Source organism: Semicossyphus pulcher, unplaced genomic scaffold (assembly GCF_022749685.1).
Source record: "Semicossyphus pulcher isolate SPU_LCO1_2020_fin unplaced genomic scaffold, fSemPul1.0.p SCAF_20, whole genome shotgun sequence".
In the NCBI taxonomy this organism is placed as follows: domain Eukaryota; kingdom Metazoa; phylum Chordata; class Actinopteri; order Labriformes; family Labridae; genus Semicossyphus; species Semicossyphus pulcher.
In genome coordinates, this window is record NW_027211694.1 from 2302412 (window position 1) to 2323248 (window position 20837).

Here is a 20837-nt window from a genome sequence, read left to right on the forward strand (position 1 = left end):
CATCATATTTGTTGTTTAAAAAGTGTGATACAGTTTGGAGCAGCGTACATTTGTATGCGAGGGATATTTCCACACATTGCTGCTTCTTCAGGGAGCTGATTTCCCTGCACAACACTGCAGGAAGGCTGTGTGCTTTTTCTTTGTAATGAAGCTTCTAATGTTACTGGGATTTGATCTCCTGGGTTTGAAGTGGCTGTGTCACACAATGTTCTGTGTTGCCTCAGAAACTTTGAGGACGTGTGTAAACAGAGCCTGCAGGTTTCAGGATGACACATTTAACCAGTTTATAAGAGCTCGCTGCAGAAGTTTTAATAACGAGAAGTTTCTGATGTGAGCACACCTGGATATTACATGTGAAGAGGAGAGAGCTGACAGGATGCATGTTGTACTGCTGAACCGGAGCTGTTTTAAAATGTGCACGGTGGAGCTTTAAAGCAGCGTCAGGAATGTGTATCGCTGCTTCTTCATGCTACTAGTTATTAAAAAAACTACGTAGCATATCTTTAAAACAGGAGCAGACAGGAATCATCCCACAGAACAGATGGATTAGTGATTTACGGTCTTAAAGGTAAAACCACATTGGACCTCCACTGACGCGACTCGCGAGCTGTGTCCCAGTCCAGTCCCAGTCGAAGGAGGCAGTCTGCGGAGGATGCTCCAATCATAGCCTGCGCAGACCGTTAAAGCCGAACTGAAATGAGACGGTCGGTCTACCCCTGCGTCACCAAACATCACTTAGCAACAGGAAGCTAGTGGGCTAACTAGCTAGCATAAGTAAGTAACCTATTTTTTTTAAAGATAATTTGTTTCAAGGGCCCTTTCGTTTTCTTAAACATGTGTAACACTAGCTATTCGATTGAGCTGAAACCTAAAACTTTTACATTTTAAAGTGTATTCCTCGGCCGTTTAAAAGTCCGCTATCTCGTTTGAATCGGCGCGCAATGCATCTTGGGATACGGTGGGCCGCGAAGGATGCACCCGATGGATCCTGCGGGTGGCCGCGGAAACGGGGGACGCATCTGTCGGCCGCATCTGCAGGAGCCTTCAAATTGGGACAGCCTTTGACACGCTTCTGTGACGCAATCGGCCTTCGAATACGGCCTTCGAAGGCTGCAGCCCCTGGATTGGGACACAGCTTCTGTCTATACGGCTCTGAATACTTTGTTCAGGGAGTAGGCGGGGCTGTTCTCTCCTACGTCCGCAGCGCGCACCTGCTTTCAAACACGTCGTCATCGGCCTCATCAGGACACTCCTTGTAACACATTGCCCACAAAAGCGCACATTGACCTGATGCAGCCACACACGAGGTTTTGACCTAGTCTTGTTAAAATACATCTGGTTTGGTTGCGATGAAACCCATCAAATTAACTTTGTTATTTGTGACCTACACGTCTAAAAATCTGTCAGATTGTAATAAAATAATATCCAATTCTATCCTACGTACCTTTCTTGGCCTAACCAAGACTCAAAAGGCCAAAAGTTGTTGCAAACCAACCAACCAGACAGACAAAACTAAGCTTACAAACAACAACACTTCTTTTTCCCATAAATGTTCTATTCAGACGTACCCGATAGGTGAAGATGACCTGAGATCTTCCCGTCCTCCCTCCCTCCACTTCGATCTCCACCGCTCCGCTGTGGGTCGGCTCGAACGGGATGTCAGACGGCGGGACTCGCCTCGCCGGGCCGATCTCACACACCACACTGAGGACAGACGGAGAGGAAGGGATTCAACAGGAACTGATGATTTGCTCATTATTTTATCCAATAAACAAGCAACAATTTGGTCTTTAAAAATGTCAGAGAATAGAGATAAAAGCTCAGCGACGCCCAAACTATTTGCACCAAAAGTGTCTGTGATTGTACCTGGTGGAGACGGAGTATCTGTCCCCCTGGTGAACACAGTCCACTCCGGCCACCGTGATCTTCTTGATGTCCTCCTTCTTTATTCCCATGTTGGAGCCTTTGATCGTCACTGAGATGCGACCGTTCAGGGGGCCGTAGCGAGGGATGATCTGCAGAAGGAGAGGGAGGACGAGGCGACAGATTACAGCAAACAAAAAGAACTACATTCAGAGATCTATTACAAGATGTGGCCTGCACTCCAGTGATCAATTTAGTTCAGAGAGAAGGCTGCGGTTGCAACACTTAAAACGTCATCCTCCTGCACCTTGCTTTGTGAAATACATCTAACAACACTCACAATGACGCTCAGTTTAAAAGCCTGCAGAGACCCAATTATCTACAAGCAGTCACCATTTGATGTGACCACATGATGCTTCGAAGCCCTTTCAGCTGCTCTATGTATATAACACTTCTGGTCTTCTTGCCTCTCCGTAAAAACCTTCGAAGCTCTTGACCGAGTCAGCTGCTGGCCAAAAGGAAATCAAGACGCGGCGTGAAACGAATGACTGATGTTCCAGGGAAAACAAATTAAAGTTGTGCAGCGACAGACGGAGAGCCGTGAACACAATGTAAGAGAGAGGAAGACGAGCTCCGCTGGAGAAAAGAGGCGATTGATTGGGAAATTGTCTGTTTGTGAAAAGCTGGATGGATTTTGTTCCAGAGAGAGAATGTGGAAGGTTAGAAATGATTTGAACTAATGCAGCTACTCTCACATCCATCCTAACAGAGGGAGGGGGGTTTTATTCATCCTTTATTCCTCCGTCTTCTCACAAACACTCAGGTGTCACTCTGTTTCATAAAGCAGCCAAAGGTGAAGGTGTTCACATTGTGTGTTGCAGCGTCTGTCTCTACACGCGTGCATCACGTTTCAATAGATTTATACTTCAATAAATGTCACTTTGTTTTTCATAGTCGAACAATATTTAAAGTCTTTATGTAAAATCTGAAGACTTAAAGCTGCTGTGAGGGTTTTTTTGGTGGTTATGAAACAGACTGAAATGAATCTATATGAACCTGCAAAAGCAAACAAGACCAACAGTGACATATGACATATTTTGAATGCCTGTAACTGCTCCTGCGGGGTTAGGTGTCAGTCAGGAGATTAACAGCATGCGGGCGAAACAGCCTTTGTTTACATTTTTCACGGTAACGATTCTCGATGAGTGACATGCTTAAATGATTAAAGAAAGCAGGAGGAGATTTTTCTACTTACACACGTACAGGACAAGAACGGGAAAGAGATAATAGGTACTTCTTTGTCCACAGGGGGCGCTAAAACCGACAAAGGACCTTTAAGCTAAAACTAGAGGCCTATTCCATCTTATTCTTCATATTTCTATATTTATTTTGTCAAGTTTAGTTCTTTTACAGATTTGTATTATTATTATTATTATTATTTAATTATTTATTTGGCCTTTCATGCCTTTATTGAGAGAGGACAGCGTTGGAAACAGGCGAAGAGAGTGGGGGATGACACTCAGCAAAGGGCTGAGGCCGCCGCATCGAGGACTGTAGCCTCTGTATATGGCTGCTGAGCTAAGCCGGCGCCCAGATTTGTATTATTAATAAAAATGTAATGTATGAATTATGATCTACTAGTATAAAGCAGGTTATAAAACATTGTATTAGCTATAAAATAAGCCTAACTTTTATCGTATGCAACACAAAAAATTATATAGTTGAATTATATTCTATAAACTATCCATCTATCTTCTATGCTGCTAATCCTGTTCAGCGTCGTGCTGGGACTGGACTCTATCCCAGCTGTCATTGGGCGAGAGGCGGGGTTACACCTGGAGTGGTTGCCAGTCAATCACAGTGCTGACACATAGAGACAGACAACCTTTCACGCTCACTTTCACACCTACGCGCAATTTTAGAGTCAACAATGAAGCTAACGAACGTGCTGTGAGGCAACAGCGCTGACCACTGCACCACCATGCAGCCCTTCTACTATACAAGAATGTAGAAATACTCTGTTTTAAGCATCCATTAAAAACACTTACTCAAGCTAAAATGCTAAAGTATTAGCATACAAAATTACTGAATTATATTTACAGACAGATTAATGTAAATATCACTTTAGTTTTGATGCTGGACGAGGTGAAAGTGGCGGGTAGCTTGTGAAATCAGCCCCATCTTTTTTGATTTGAAACCTGCCATATTAACCTGCATGAAGGTGACCACTGACACATCATGAACATCATGAATATCCAACAGAAGCTCCCTGCACATAAAGAAGCTCACACTGTGTTTGATACTTATTTATAAAAGTATGTGGGCTCATGTTTTTGAAATGACTCACATCGGTGATTTCCGGGTTCGGGCACTGAGCCGGCTGCGGTGACGGGCAGAGCTCGCGGTAAACACAGGTGCGTGTGGCTGCACACCAAACACACTGGTACTTGGCGTCGGCATGTTTACACAGACTGCAGTCTTCTCTTCCCACTGAGCAGTTATACAGCACGACTGTCGGAGAGACGGAAGGAGAAGAAAAGAAGAGAGGTTAGAGCTTATTAGCATAATTCAGCTGGAACTGAAATGGAAATAAGAGACAAAAACTCAAACAGCGTAATAACTGCACTTTCACACTTTTTTGATTTGAGTGAGACTTCCTGTGTGTGTGTGTGTGTGATTTAAATTGTGTGTTTTTGTACAAGTGACACACCAACCTGTCAGGGTGCTGTCAATCTTCCTCTCAGTGTCTCTGTCTTTGATATGGAAGGATACGTTCACCTCCTGCTGCTTGTCATAAGAAAACTGCACAAACACGCAACACAAACACACACAGTCATGTTTTCATCACTTCAGGGGACTCTGCATTAACTTGTATTCATTTCCTAGAAACTTTACCAATGCTGCGTCTGAAATCTCACACTACACACTACAAAAAGATGATTTAAACTATTTTCAGCACACTTTTTCTGTCAGTAAACAGTAGTATGTATTTTTGTTATATCATGTCAGCTCCTGAGCGCCTCCCTGCAGGTTGGAGATGGTAACCGCGTGTGGCTTGCAACAACTTAAACTTTGCGTCTACACACGATGATTTCACCAAGTAAAAAACATTTTAGAAAGTTAGTTGGAGTTAATCTGCATATTAAAAACAAGGACAAGGACTTAGTGTAAGTCCTTGTCTGCTGCATCTGTTGGTTCCCCGAGGCATCTGCTATTCATTTTACAAACACTAATTAAAACAGACACTAAAAACAATGATAGGAAGTAATTAGGAACAAATTGACTGAAAAAGTAACCAAAAAAAACCCAAGTACGTGCAGGTACTCGAATCGTTAGAAAAAGGGGCTAAAAAAATCTATCATGCCTGCAAAAAGTTGCAATGAATTCAATCTTTATAGACCCAAGCTGCCTTTCATGTTGTTGTTGTCACAGCTGCACTGCATTCTGGGATTTTTATGCCAGCGTAGGTTCAAATGCTTGAATAATGAACGGTATGCATTTTAATCTTCACGCTCAATTTGGTTTATTGGCGTTATGGGGACGGACACCCAGAAGGATTTTGTGTCCCCACAATGTCATAGTGTCCTCCCATCATGAGTAATGTGTTTACATTCACACACACACACACACACACACACACACACACACACACACACACACACACACACACGTACCATTGAGATCACTGAGGACACCAAAAATCAAAGACTGTAAGTAACAACCATCATAGCAAAACTTAATTCTTCTAGAATTTTCTCCAAAAAGTATGCATTTTAGTCTTCACACTCAATTTGGTTTATAGGCGTTATGGGGACCGGCCCTCAAAAGGATGTCGAGTCCCCACAATGTCATAGCGTCCCCACATCATCAGTAATACATGTACATGTAAACACACACCTACCATTCATCGAGCTTGCATTTAACACAAAATAACACCAAATTCCCTTGCATCTTACGAGCTTTGAAAGTAAGCACATGCATAAACACACATTCAGAAACACACACAAACACACACACTCCTGAAGCCATAAATCATAGGAGGCTTTTCTTTAGAATGTGTGTGTGTGCGTGTGTGAGGAGAAATAGCGGGAGATGTAAGGAGCATCATGTAGAGACAAATACAAGAGATAATGAGAGGAGAATCAGCAGTGCCACACACACACACACACACACACACACACACACACACACACACACACACACACACACACACACACACACACACCACACTCCTTAAGCGCATATTGGCAGTCTCAGACTCAGCATGAGGTGAGGATCAATAGAGGCAGAAAAGTGGAAAATCTGAGGGGTGTGTTAGAAAGAAGAGAGAGAAAAGTGACACACACACACACACACACACACACACACACACACACACACACACACTAACTAATCTAGCTCTTCAGTGACTCAGGAAAAATCCTTATGTTGCTGTGTTAGCCATTAGGAGGCGCCACCAGACACACATGGGTGTTTGTGAGCTCAACGGTGGAGGAATTGAAGTCAAGTGCTGCCCTTAAAGACTTCATACATATTTACATACATATATACACACTATACACACAATGAAAACCAACTGGCAGAAACAATTTTACTGTCCAATGAGTACTTTGTTGATATTTTCTGCATACTGTTACTTAGGTAAGGTTGTGACTGCTTGTAGTGGAGTGATTTCACAGAGCTATTGTTCTTCTAAGTAAGGGTAATAATATTTCTTCCAATACTGAAGCTAACATAATAAACAAGTGACAGACAAATAACACTAAAAACTATTAAAATATATAAACAACAAGTCAAAATCAGCCACTTTAAAAGAAAATAAAACAAAAAGAAGTGAGCTTTAAACCTTTTCCGAATCCCAATCATTTAAATTTACTCTCAAATTAGCTGCTAATGATTCCCTAATTGTCCAATTATCATTAATGATACACTCTCTGATTTTGTTATAACGCCTGGTAGCGTTCAGAGCTGAGCTCTGGAACATAAACAGAGAGGGTGGAGGGAATGAAGGCATTTTGCAGGGCAGCTAAAAAAGGAATCAGAGAGTGAATCTTAAGTGGTAAAATGGGCTTAATTGAGGTACTTTGATGCAGACGGAGAAAACAAATAAAACTGCACTGTACAGTCAAACTGGGTGATTACTTTCTGTTTTTATCTCCTCAGTTGCTCCGATTTTAGATACAGTTATTTATAAAAGCTACGACGTCATGGATGTGCTTTTAATACCAGCTGTGGTGTAGCATCCCAAATTCTGTTTTCTGCCCTGTGACTCAACTTGTAACACATTTAATCTGCTCATGTTTCATATAACAGAATATGAAAGTCAGTTTGTTATATGCTTTAAGAATTGCTTTATTATTGCTTTATTATTGCGATTGTCAAATGTTCAAATATAACCGCCTGACAAACGCTTTCGATTGATTTACTGGCAGCTTTATTGCTCATTGATCGACAAATATCAAGAGTGAAAACGCACTATTTTGGCAATAAAATTAATTCATACTGTAACGTGAATATGTTGTTTACATCTACCCTTTGTATCACATTAAATTAGGTTGACTTGTAGGTGTCCAATTTCCTTTATACTGACCTCATAACCGGTGAATTTGAACTTTGACTCCTGCACCTGTCTGACTTCTTCTGTATACTTCATCAGCTCAGTCCCGATGGTGAACCTCTGGCCCTGGACATAGAAAAGGACATTACTTAAAGCCCATAAAGCATGTGGTGAGAGTGTAAATGGTAAGATGCTTATTCATCAGATCTCACCTTGTAGATGTCCAGGTTTCTTCCCTGGAAGCTGATGGGGATATCATAACCCACGGGGATCAACAGCGGCTCCGGAGACTCAAACTGAGGACAACTGCCAGGCTTCATTTAAGACAGAAAGACGGTTAGAAGCGGAAATGTCACGAGTAAAATAATATCAGCCTAAGACAAATTCAAGTATTTTTAGTATTTATTGTAAACCTTAACATCCCATCAAACAATGTTTTTCCATAAAGTTAAAAAATGGCTGTCACAATTTTCTTAAAAAATACAGTAACATCTTTAAAAGTCCTGCTTTTTTTGACCAATTGTCCATGTCCCTAAAATGCTCAATTACCTTTGATATAAAACAGATAAAAGCAGCCATAACTTTGAGTAAGTTACTCAATTTATTGTCCTCACGGTTGTGCAAAATTAAACGTATTAATTCTCTGGGAACCACGATTAGCTTCTGTCGTAGCATTGCTAATATTATTTGCATCTAAACACAGAAAGTCAAGTATTAGAAATGTTTTCCAAGTTTTTTAGACTTGGAAACTTTTTACAAAAGCATAAAAATAATACAAAAGAAAATGTAAAATATTTTCTACACTACAGATAAACTAAAGACGTTACCTGTTGCGGTTTAACGATATGACTTCCAAACACAGCCTCGTCCTCGTCACTGCAGATGCGGCCCTGAGCGTTCCACTGACAGCCCCATTCACTGGTCACACAGGCGATACACCTGAAGACAGAACACACTCTTAAGATGTGTGTCATTCAACTATGCGTGTTTCTATGTGTTTGTGTCTTTCCATCTTACGGTGTGTTCTGGTTCTTCCTGACTGTAGCAGCACAGTTGTAGAAGTGATAGTCTCCAGAGGCCACCATGATTTTTTCATTCACAATAACCTTGACTGGGACGGACACATAGTCTAGGAAAGGATAAAGAAATACATCAAGAATGATACTTCAGTTACAGACATAAAACTGAGAAATGTGGTCCCTCAGTTTAGTCTCACAGGCAATCAAGGCAAAGTCAGGCTGGCTGTTTCCCTGTGTTAACAGTCTTTTAACTTTGCTAAGCTAAGCTACGCTACACTTAGCAAACTTTTAGCATGTTTAGCTTTATATTTAGCGTACAGAAATGTATAACACTTGTAAATAACTATAAGAAAGAAAGATTACAATATTTGATTGAGTATAATATTGAGTAAAAAATAAATAAAAAAGGAGTTATGTTCAAATCTTCCAGACGCCAGGACAAATGCATTTGTATAGCACCTTCCAACAACATGCACGTCATTCATGAGTGAACCTACCCTTCCCTTCTAGAGTGGGTGGGATATCCACAGGATCAGGCGGCAAACAGGTGACCTGTATATGGTTGTGTATATCCATCACGGCGTCATTGCTGTGATTTCCAAAAATACACTTCAGCTTGTCAGACTGCTGGAGTTTGGGGAGGGTGGGGATGCTGATCTCAACCTAAAGGAAGTGCACAAGAGTGGAATTAAAATGGGATACGAAGGACGACCAGAGGGAGGGTTAGGAAGAGGGGAGGAATTAGAGAAGTTTTTATTTTCACCTCACACCTCAACAGTGCAGAGAGATAACTAAATGAGATGTGTGAGCTAAAGTCCAAAAGTATCAGTAAGTTTTCCAGCATGTTGGGTTTGATCTTTTCGTGGGATTTCTTGGCGACAAGACATTTATAGCATTGCACAAGTTTTTACCTTTAAGGTTGTGGTTTATTCAAATATTTCTGTTAGTTTTATTCAGCAATATGTCATAAATACACCTGATTACAAAGTCCCTTCGTGGGGAATTGTTGTTCCTTTTGGAGACGAAACCGAAGTCCACATAACATCAGTCATAAAACTCAACTAGAGTTGGTTTCAGGTTTTAGAGAATATGATATTTTAGTGGTAGGGTTTGGCAAGTGGCGGTTATGGTTAGGGTCAGTTTCCAGGAAATAAATTGAATTCGATGTAATGTCCTCTGAAGGGATGGAAACAGGACTCTGTGTGTGTGTGTGGTGCAGTTGTAATTACTATTCAACTCTTCCTTTTCAAACATCAGCTCCTCATTACTCCTCGCTGACCTCAACCGTTTTAATTTCACCACTAAAGTTTTAATTTCAAACTTTTTGATCTCAGGTAACAGAGAAGCTCCCCAATGAATTCACCAGAGACTTTCTCCTCGTTTTTAAGAATATATAACAGCACGAGTCAAAGCCAAAATCCAACTGATTTAGCGGATTAAAAATCACAAACTAAGGCCTGCAACAGAGACAAAGTCCCACACTCCCTAATTAAGATGTGCAGAAGATTCATTTATCTGGGCCCAAAAGTAATTCTGCTGTCTGCTGAGGTCAAACTTAAAGAGTCGGCTGTTCAGAGAAATATAACTTTAGGTTTAAGATTTAAAGGTAATGAAGTCACAATTAAAACACTTTACAAAGTCGTATTTTATTTGCATTTCCAAACCAGAATTTCTGATTGCTTATTTCTGCTTGCAGTAGTCTTATGAAGTCACAACACAGAGCTGCAGACTTGAGGACTTTATAATTAACTTGACGGCAGACCTGACCCTGTAAAGACTCGACTTAATACTTCAAAGCAAAATGTAAAGAAATAGACAAAGCGCCTTCATTCCAAACATTCCAAACTGTAATGTACTAAAAAAAATGCCAATTCTTTGAAATGATCGGCAGTCAAAGCCCTGAAAGACGTTTAAATTACTATACAACAACTTGTGACCTTAACTTAACCTGAAGGCTGACATTTGACCTTATACCTTACTTTATAAGGACTTAAAACTCCACTTTAACTTCGCCAAAGTGCTGATGAACTAGACAATTCTAAAACTACTCACACAGTTGCACTACTAAAGATTCAACTGCCTACTTCTATTAGCATATTGTTTGTTAGAACCTGACCTGATTGTAATTATCAAGCATACACAATGTTGTTTTGCTGCTCGCTCGTGTCTGATGGGGACGACTGTTACTAAAATCACCAACGTTACAATCTACATACAGAACACATTTCTGTCCTCACATCAACCTCAGCAGCTTCTATACCTCGTTTAAGAGTTTGTGTTTGTCTACAAACTCAGCAATATGCATAAATATTCACTGTGCACAGATGTCCACATGTGCACCTTTAAGAGCAGTAGTCTTTTAAGAGTAGAAATGCATGATGGGAGGGAAGGTCAGCAGACTTTCATCAGTCTGCACATCTTGAAGGATAACGTGTCCCTTTGATCAAATCCTCATTAATTCAGAAAGTTCAGCTTTCAGGTTCAGTTCAACTGGCTGCTACAGCATTTCAATTCTGACTGTTCTTCTGTGAGAAACTGGTTTGCTACATGCTACTTTTATTTCTGTGTTAGCATTATCTATTAGCTAACTGTGTGAAAATGTGGGGTTACAGGTTAGGATAAGAAACAACCTTGCTCTCTGTTATCACTGCATAGTTGGAAGCTCGTCCTGGTGTGGAGGACATTTTTTATGGCCCTTTGGAGGACAGTCAAAAGTCACAGGAAGTACGGGAAAGGGAGGGTGGGGATGACTTGCACAAAAGGGCAGAGAGGTGGAGTCCAATCTGGGACAGATGTGGCCTGGACTCAGAGCCTGGTTGCTAACTGTTTACTAACAAGCTTTAACCTCTATATTTTCTTCTGTTAGCATCTAGGTAGCCATCAAGTATACATTTGAAGTCAGTCAGAGACAGCCAACTTTTGGAGCTAAAGTTAGCTTAATTTGCTAGCTAGGACTCAGCCTCTGGTTGCGTACTGTTTGGTGGGAACAAGTTAGCTTTATTATCTTGTGTTAGCATCTATGTAGCTATCAAGTACATTTGTAAGGTCAGAGACAGCCAACTCTTAAAACTAAAGTTAGCTTAATTAGCATAAAGCAATGGGTGATAAAATCTGCCAGCGATAGCTGTGATTTCAGGGGGCAAAATCCAGAAACCTAAGTTGAGGTACCATTTTTATTTTTATTGAAATTATACAGAATTTTGGTAGTAAATCTGCCACTTCCCTAGCTTAATTTGCTAGCTAACAATGGGTGTTAAAATCTTCAAGCGACAGTTTTGAGAGAGAGGTTGGGGATGATGCACAACAGGGCAGAGAGCAGGAGTCCAATCTGGGGTGAATGTGGCCTGGACTCTAGGTAGCTGACACGTACACACTGTCACCCAGAGACAGCCAACTATTGGAGCTAGCTTAATTAGCTGGCTAGCAATGGGTGATACAATCAGCCATTGATGTGATTTCGGGTGACATCAGATCTAAAACTCTGTGTATAAATCAAGTATTTTCTTGTGTTAGCATCTTTGTAGCCCCTGACAGCGAACTACTGGAACCAAAGTTAGCTTGATTAGCTAGCTGGCAACAGATGATAATAAGTTGAGTCACCATTTTTCAGAAATCATACAGAGTTTTGTTGTAAATCTTCCACTTTTATCACAGAAAGCTGAATAATTACTCTGCTAGAACAGAGAGCCTTTAACAGCAACATATGACTCAACATTATTTAGCAGTCATCAGGGAGCAAATCACATCAGACAACAGTAAAACTGAAATTTTGGTAACAAAGTCAACAATGACAGACAGTGTTGCTCTGAACCTAATTGAAATCAGCACTGTTGGTGCTGCGCCTCATGTGTGAGTCACCAAAACAAGGTGTCATCAGCAGTTTCTGGGTGTTGGAAGGAGACATTATTTCACTTTATGAGCTGATTCAGCGAGCTAGCTACAGACTTGTTTGTCAGAGCGACTGTCAGCACAAACAATACAGACTCAGTGCAATAAACATCTGGCTCACACCCAATAATTGTAAACTCTAATGTCACTGTGCATTATAAACGTCTTCATCTCTTTGTAACATCCCCGAGGGTCCCCGGAGGGCCACGCACCAGAGGGTAAGAACCTGTTTGAAATGCTGCTGACACAAACACACACACACACACACACATACACACACAGCCCTCCAACTTTCAGGAGGTTTGCCTGGTTTAAATTAAGCCGAGCTAAGCACGAACTGAATTTAGCTCAGGGGGAATCCAGGGAAAGACTGGAAGAAATATGCATGTTAATTCAGATCCTCTCTCTCTCTCCGTGTCTGCTCACCATCTGTGTCTTCCTGCAGCTGAGGTTCGGCGGGTTGAAAGCCTGGATCTGGACACACTGCTGATTGGGCGACCACTGCCAGGTGTTCTCCTCCGCTGACCTATTACAGTCCTGCTTCCTGGTGCACCTGTGAGTCAAGGAGATGGAGACTGTTTGTTTACTTGTATTGATTGAATCATTAATAGTACGGCCACAACATTTGTAGCTAAAGGCTTAAAGATGCTACTTGCAGGGCTAGCTGTATCTTGCTTGTGAGCTAACTGCTAACTATGACGGTTAAGAGGCTTTAGTTGATGAGTGTGCATACATCAAATATAACAAACAACCAAGCAAATGTAGCACAAATAACCAAACTGTTTATTGTGTTTAAACCGACTTCGTTAGGGGAACATTAGGAAGTAAGTCTTGTATTTTACATGCAAATTGAAAAAGTTCACACAAACTAGTGGATGGAAAAGCACCAAATGTTTGTTGAAACCTTTATACACACAGACACGCATAAACGCAGTGACTCACTTTCCCTCCAGGACACACCAGCCGCAGTACGGATCCTTCATCGAGACGCAGGAGTGGCAGTCTGTCTTCAGGTGGCAGGCCTGGACGGGCACTTTGGTGATCTGCGTAGATAGGACAGGCTTTTATTGTGAAAGAACGGTTGTCGTTAACAACAACAAAGGTAGCCCTTTGAAAAGGACAAAAAATTAAAATTAAAAACTGATAATAACAATGAACTTGTGTTCATATTAGCATAAGCAGCACGAATTATACCCAAACTCCCGTTCAGACAGATTTACTTACCATGGGAATTAAGGGGCTTTTATTGTTAGATACAGGTAGGTGCTGGTGTTGTATTCTTAGTGCAATTTTAGTATTTTGGGGATTTTGGCAAATTTGCACCATAAAAAATATGCCAAATTTACTATAAATACACTGTAAAACCGTAAAACAGTCTACCTTAATAAAATAAGTGAATTAGCAGTAACTCAAAAATGCTAGCGGTAGCTGGCAGCCTACGGTAACACTGATTGTTGTAAGGGCGGCTGCTGCAATGGCGATCATGACGGTTCATGTCCATTAAAAAATCTGAAAAAAAACCCCATAAAATTTAACATAAAAATATGAATATAAAATATTAGCATCAATTAAATCCAATATAATGAGCAGGGGCGTTTCTAGGGGGTGGCCTGGGGTGCCATGGGCCCCCCTTGAAATCTGATTGGCCACCCCAAATGCCACCCCATAATCCTAAAGTATGATTGTCTATCTGCCTGGTCAGAGGTGGGACTTAAGTTCAAATCAACTTATTGGGCAGTGTAGCAACTGGCTGCTAATAGCTTAGGTGACTAGTAACCTGTTGCTAGCAGTGATTTACAGATACTTAATTCTTTGACTTTTGGAGATACATCTTATTTTTTGAGTCCCTAAGGAACAAAGTGTGGAAGATTTTTATGGTGCCACTCTGCTGTGTGTTTTTTTAAATAAAAAAACCTATACACAGGAACGTAACATCTACATGATACCCGAATGTAAGTAGTTAAGGTAGATATAAGTGGATGTCCCCCCTGCATAAATCAGTGCCCTAGTTTGGCCACCCCAGTCAAAAAAGTCTGGACACGCCCCTGGTAATGAGGTGTGTCTTATTGTCCAAGTGAGTGTTAACATCTGACATCGATTTGAGACACTGGGTCACATGACATGGAAGCTATTGAAAGAAACTATGTTAAAGATGTGCTTAGTTCTGAACTGTCTGGCTCTGCATGATGTGTCTGGTTGGACATGAGATATCCCCTGCAAGTGTAAGTCAAACTGAATGATGTCTCTGTAAACATCTGATGGAGTTCTGACCCTGAGGAGGAGTACGATTTTAGACTCCCCTCACGCAGCATCTTCACCTCCCCTTCACCTCTCCTGCACGCTTCTTGAGAGGCTTTCTCTGCGTTAAATTACCAAAGAGACAAACAACCGAGGAGCAGAGTGAATATTTCATTCCTGAAAACCCCCTGTAACTTTAATCCCGCCCAAATGGGGCCTTAAGACTGACACAAGTAGGCCTGAATGGATCTGAGGCTGACGGGCTGCGTCTGATCAGTGCTGTGTTTGTCTGCAGACAAAAAAAAAAGAGGTGATGAATCTGGGATCCATTTGGGACATGTGTTCTGGTTTTTCTGTTTTTGTAGTTTTACTTTCACAGCTGCCAGTTTTGATGCGCTGCCTGGATGATGAGTCACGTGTTAGGAGTTACACCCAAGATTTGTGATGCATGCAAGTGTTATGTTGAGTTTTGTACAGTTGGAGAGCGTTTCTCCTCAGCTTGAATCCAGTGACACGAACCAAAACTGCATTTTCCTTTCGCCCGATGTAATATATTCTTGTTTTTCAGCAGGGCACATCTTCTAACCAGATGTGGAAATAATTTTCCTCCCTGACAAGGAGGAGGACGGCCTAATAGATTTAAATGAGCAGATGGAACAAGCTCGAGTGTCGTCACTCGGCTCGATCAAAGTGAATTGCCGCCTCTTGAAGTGCATTCAAATTAATTCATTTTTGAAATCAATAACATCAATTTCACTTCGGTGTGGCGGCAGAGAACGATGGGGATGAAAGATGAAAGGACAAAGGGGAGAGAGAGACAGATGAAGAGAAGAAGGCAGAGCGGGAGACAAAGAGAAAGAGAAGAGTGAATAAATCAATGGCTGACTTCTGTGCGGTAATGTAGACGGATGTATTGGTGTTAGTCGACGAATGAATAAATGATCAAATAAGACAGACAGAATAAATGAAAGACTCCTGATGGATGAAAAGGAGAGGAGGAGAAGCAAGAACAGTCCCTGGGCTTATTTATGTGGCGACACGGAGGTGTTAGATGGATGGAAGGAGTGAGAAATGGATTCTGTGAAAGGAGAATAATCAATTCGTCCGAGTGTGAGTGAGTTTGACCTTCTTCTCGGTGGTGATGTACAGGTGTTGCAGGCGGGAATCGAACAGCAGGTTCTTGTTGACCTTGTCTCCGGTGACTTCGCGGCCGTACACCTCTGGATGAGCCGACAGGTGCAACTTCAGCACCTTCACAAACACAAAAAGTCCATTAACACACGCTGATATTCATCCTGCAGCCTCCTTTGTGCTCGATGAATTCGTCTTTTTCTCAGAACAAAATATGAATTTACAGCAAAGGACACAGAACAGACACCAGATACAAGAGGTTTATTTTTGTCTAGATTACTAAGGACAGAGCTGAGTCACAGGTTAGATTATTCCACATCGGTAAATATGCACGACAATGATAATGGAAATCTAGAACATAGACTACAGTGTGTGTTTAAAGAGAAATTAAACTTCTTTGAGTTCACTTTGTGAAAATGTTCTTTGCTGTGAAAATGTGTCAAAAGAACTAAGATGAAACAAGACGAGGTCAAAAGGTCGAGGTATGTATCAGGTCAATGTTCGCAATGTGTTACAAGGACTCTCCTTATGAGGCCGATGACAACGTGTTTGAAAGCAGGTGAGTGCTGCGGACGTAGGTGAGGACAGCGGACGAGCAGCGGAGGAGCAGCCCCGCCTACTCCCCGAACAAAGCATCCAGACCCGTATAGACAGAGAGTCAAATATGCTCCATGATCCGCCATTGGGATGACGCAACTCTCTCTGTCTATGGCTGTGAAAGTACCGTAAAATTTGGTGCAGACGCACGACATTTTAAAAGTGGGCTGCGTCCTACAAACCAGTGCGACTAATATCCCAGTCTAAAATTAGGTATTTTACTGTGTTACAGTATTTTACCCAGACGGCGCTCTAATCTAAATTCCAATATCAATCTGGTCCTCATTTCCCATCATGCCTGCTGCCTCGTGATGACAGAGTAGTTTGTTAAGTTTGATTACTCTCTTTTCAATACCAATAATATAAATATTCACCAGACTTTACACCTTTGATATTTTAGTTTTAGTTTAGAATTTTATAGGAGTTATAACGTGTATTTTATCTGTGTTATTATGATTCACATTTTTTGGGGGGGTTCATTATAGTTTCCATTACGCACTTGGGCGTGGCTTCACAGTATCTGTACCTGTTAAGCTGTGCGGTGGAAGGAAGACAGAGAGTGAATGGGCTTGGACATTTTCTATTTACTGCCATCGCCATCGTCATCACCAACGCCAGTACCAGCACCAAGGACAGCACCAGCACCGGCGTCAGCATCAACATTGTTTTTAAAGCATTTTTTGCTATTTTTTTTTAGTATCTTTGATCGTCTTTTTGTTTAATACAAAGTGAAAACTTTCCAGGCCATTGAATATGTTAGTCCACTTGCGCTCTTCGCAGAATTTTACGATCTACAACGTTTAGTGTAGTGAGCCAGCTTACGATTTTTAGCAACTCAGAACAAGATTCCCATTTTTTCTGGGGTAGTGTAGCGAAATTTCAGCTTACACCAATCTTTTAATGACGTAATATTTGAGCTATGTTGATTTTCTTGGTGGAGCTGGTCACAGGTTAAGAGGACTGAAATCAACATGGTAGAACTTTGAAAATATTGTTTTATTATATAAATATATCATTGAAAATATGAACCATCCTTTCCTGATTCTTTACAAGAAAAAGAATGAATAGAAACTGTCTCTAATTACACAAGTTAAATCCTCACACATGCCAAAGCAAAGAGGGAAACAAAGAGCAGACAGAGTGGTGACCTAAGAAGTCAGCCTGGGCAGTCTTTACCTCTCCATTGGCGGTGCCCAGGAACGCCACAGCGTGCTCCGTTTCCACAGCAACAGCCACGGCGGTCATGTGAGTCCCTCTGACCAATGACGTCCTGGCTGTAAAGGCGAACTCTGCCTTGCTGGCCAGAGGGGAGGGCAGGAACTCGGCTCCACACTTTAATATTTTAGCCATGTTATTCTGAAGGAGCAGCATAAACATTCATATTAATATAAAAGTATCGACTTGTTGTCAATGTGTAAGTCTCTTCTGTTTCAGCCTCTCTTTATCTCCGACACACAGGCAGATTCTCTCACCTGATTAGTGTCCCTGCACAGCTCCTCGGACTTGGAGGAGTAAGGCGAGTAGACAGCAGCCCTCCCGTTAATGTTACCGTTGTTGCTGTAGCAGGCATCTATTATCTCCACCAGCTTCTCATTAATAGAGCGCAGAGGGTACATACCTGCAATCAGGAGCAAAAACACCATGAGTACCTACCTTCATACTCTGTTCTATTTAACACCAATAAACAAGATTAATGATACATCTGAGACTGTTTAATGGAAGAATACTGAGCAGAATCCTCATTAACAGCATGATGTTGTAGAAAATTATAAAATCTTACTTTTTATGTATTGATTGATTCTTATCACATTGTTTTATTCTATTTTATTGAACTGTTTTTATTCTTTTAACCTACGTCTGGTAGGAATTTTTACTTCTGGCGTTTTTTAATTATCTTCATTATTTGCTTGTATTCCTTTGCAGCACTCTTGTTTCTTGTTTTATGTCTTGTCTAGATTGTCAAACTGTGTTGGATGTTTCGACTCTCGACTGCGAAACTAGTTTACCCTTGGGTATCAATAAAGTAACCTGAACCTGAACCTGAATTAGATAGATAAGTACGTATATGAGTGGTAGCCATCTAAAACTTGGCAATATTAGGCTTTTGTATCACAACAAGTGATGCAAATGCTACAAAGATTTGCAAATGTATCACCACTAACTTTGCCATACTGTTGTGATAATATAAAAGGGGAGGGATACGATAGAGGATAGAGGATACGATACGCGATACGGTACGCGATGTGATACGTGATGCGATATGTGATGCAATACGATATGATACGATACACGATACGATACGTTACAATAATAATATCATGATACAGCGATTCTGCAATAATTGATAAACTGCAGGACAATCATATAACAATCACGATATCTGATTATCTTCTTCTTCCGCCAATTAATTGCCGTTTACGTTACCCTCATTCACGTCATGAGCACCACCGCAAGGAGTCATGACGTAGTGACGCGGTGAGTCAAAATCACAGGGAAATCTGTTCAGAGCACCGTATATGTGTAAATTAAAATATCGACATTTGGCGCCAGTCGAACGTAAGTTGTAATGCACGAGACAGGACGACGATATATTGCCGTATCGATATTTAGTCCCTATAATATACCCGTTCAACCACACCAAATTATGGCCAAATAAAATGGCCACACCTACATACATTTGGAGACCAACTGAAACGGTCGCACTGATGTGTACGTCATCGTCAGTTGACATAGCGGACGGCAGCAGCATTCGAGCAGAAGGATAGTATCTAATTTTAGTTGGCGCTTATATGTCTACATCTCCACAACAACAGCCAGACTTTCTCTCTAATATCTTTGAAATATTCACGTTTTTGGATCTTCTGCCATCTAATGTACAACATGAGCTGACGTAAAACATCAGGAACATTAAAATGACACCTACACATGGCTGAAGTGAAGGGGTCGTCATCGGACGTGAAGGTGACAAACAGCACCTTGTCAGAGGCTGAAACTGGTCCATACTGGCCTGACTGGGTCATACTATGGGCCAAGACTTCACCTGGTGCTGCTACATAGGCAGCCTGGGAGACAAGGAAGAGATAGAGATACTGAATGTGGGACACTAGCATTGAAAATATGTATTTAGCTCATGTAGCAGAGGTAAATTGAGAGTGAGACCCTATAAATCAAAGCCGAGAGCATTTTAAATCCAATTTATAAAGTTTCTCAGGGTCAGGCACTCCCAAAAAAGTTCCAATTTAAGACAAGCTCATCCACTGTAAAATGTCTGAATGTGTTTTTCTCTGAGTCTCTGACCCGTACATAAAAATGCTGACATTACCTGAGCTTTGTTGAACTTGTTGCTCGCGCTACAGTTGAGCTGCAGCTCGGTGTACGAGAAGTAACCCTGATCGTCCTCGCACATCCTGGAGATGAAGGTGAAGTTCTTTGTGTCCTGAACCCCCAGCGTCCGCGAGAACAGGAAGTAAACAAAGCCGCCATCTTTGAAGGCAAAGCGGAAGTCGTGGAGGTACCGCAGGACAAAGGGGTTGGACTGGACCGCTGAGGCCTCGATGATGCTGTCGAAAATGACCCAATCGCCATAGTCCTCGAGGATGCGGGTGGAGATGAGCTTGGTGCTGTCGTAACTGCCGTACCCCTTACCAACCTAAGGTGGAAGAGACAATAGTTATGTTACGAAGAGAGGAAAAGACTGAACGAGGACAGCAAAGATATCGAGACCTAAGTGTGAGTGTTTCCCTCCTCACCAGGAACACGGTGAAGTTGTCTCTGTCCTTGGTGAAGTATGACATCACTCCCACCACGGAGACGCTCTCCTCTGCGCTCGCCACGTACGACTTCTCTCCTTTGGTGTCGCTGAAGTAAAGCAGCTGCTCCACGTGGCTCAGGTTCCTCAGAGAGCAGATCCCCCTGAAGACGCTGCCGCAGACCACCAGCACGTCCTTCGCCCCTTGGACCAGCAGCAGCTTGTTGTGGTTGTCGGTGTACTTGGCCTTGTCGCAGGCGTCCGTGACCGGCGGCGTGCACTGCCGGTTGTCCCATTTGGGGCCCGTCTCAGTTCGGGACTCCACCTCCAGGTCAGGGTTCAGCTGGTAGAGGGAGTTAACGGCGCCGACGTAGAGCCGACCCGTACGAGGATCGGACACCACGTTGTTGATCAGAGTGTCGGAGAGGAACTCTGTGGTTTTACAGTGGGTGGGGCTGAGGTAAATGGTTGCTAGGGCGCCCATGGCAAACAGCCACGCCCACCTCCGCTCCATCATGTCTGGTGAAAACAGAAAACAAAGTTGGCAGATTTAGTTGTGTTTTTATAGTTCAGAGCACAAGAAAAACAGCAACAAATTGTAATTTTCCCAAAGCCAATAATTGGGAATTTAAACAACTCAAATTGTTGTTGCACTCCGTAACAGTCATGCATGACCTGTCGAAGAAGTTCAAGTGGCTCCTCTGTGGCTGCAGATACAGTTTGCCAAGATGCAGAACCAATGGACTCATTTGTCCCCGCTGCCATTGACCTTTTAAATAACTTGGATGGATCGTTA

At 41.9% G+C, this 20837-nt stretch overlaps 1 protein-coding gene across 1 annotated transcript in view; it reads right to left on the reverse strand.

Annotated features, from left to right (window-relative positions):
• Nucleotides 1–20837, reverse strand: part of LOC138599219 (plexin-B2-like) — a 180961-nt gene that overhangs the window by 24761 nt on the left and 135363 nt on the right. The window contains exons 4-20 of the mRNA XM_069670723.1: nt 20043–20560; nt 19616–19942; nt 19217–19355; nt 17766–17911; nt 17470–17649; nt 15691–15816; nt 13270–13370; nt 12754–12880; nt 8937–9102; nt 8438–8549; nt 8248–8359; nt 7633–7734; nt 7454–7546; nt 4578–4665; nt 4211–4374; nt 1867–2015; nt 1569–1704 (exon numbers count right to left, since the gene is read on the reverse strand). Of these exons, the coding sequence (XP_069526824.1) occupies nt 1569–1704; nt 1867–2015; nt 4211–4374; nt 4578–4665; nt 7454–7546; nt 7633–7734; nt 8248–8359; nt 8438–8549; nt 8937–9102; nt 12754–12880; nt 13270–13370; nt 15691–15816; nt 17470–17649; nt 17766–17911; nt 19217–19355; nt 19616–19942; nt 20043–20558 (2784 nt within the window). The 5' untranslated portion in view covers nt 20559–20560. The remainder of the gene's footprint in view (nt 1–1568; nt 1705–1866; nt 2016–4210; nt 4375–4577; nt 4666–7453; nt 7547–7632; nt 7735–8247; nt 8360–8437; nt 8550–8936; nt 9103–12753; nt 12881–13269; nt 13371–15690; nt 15817–17469; nt 17650–17765; nt 17912–19216; nt 19356–19615; nt 19943–20042; nt 20561–20837) is intronic.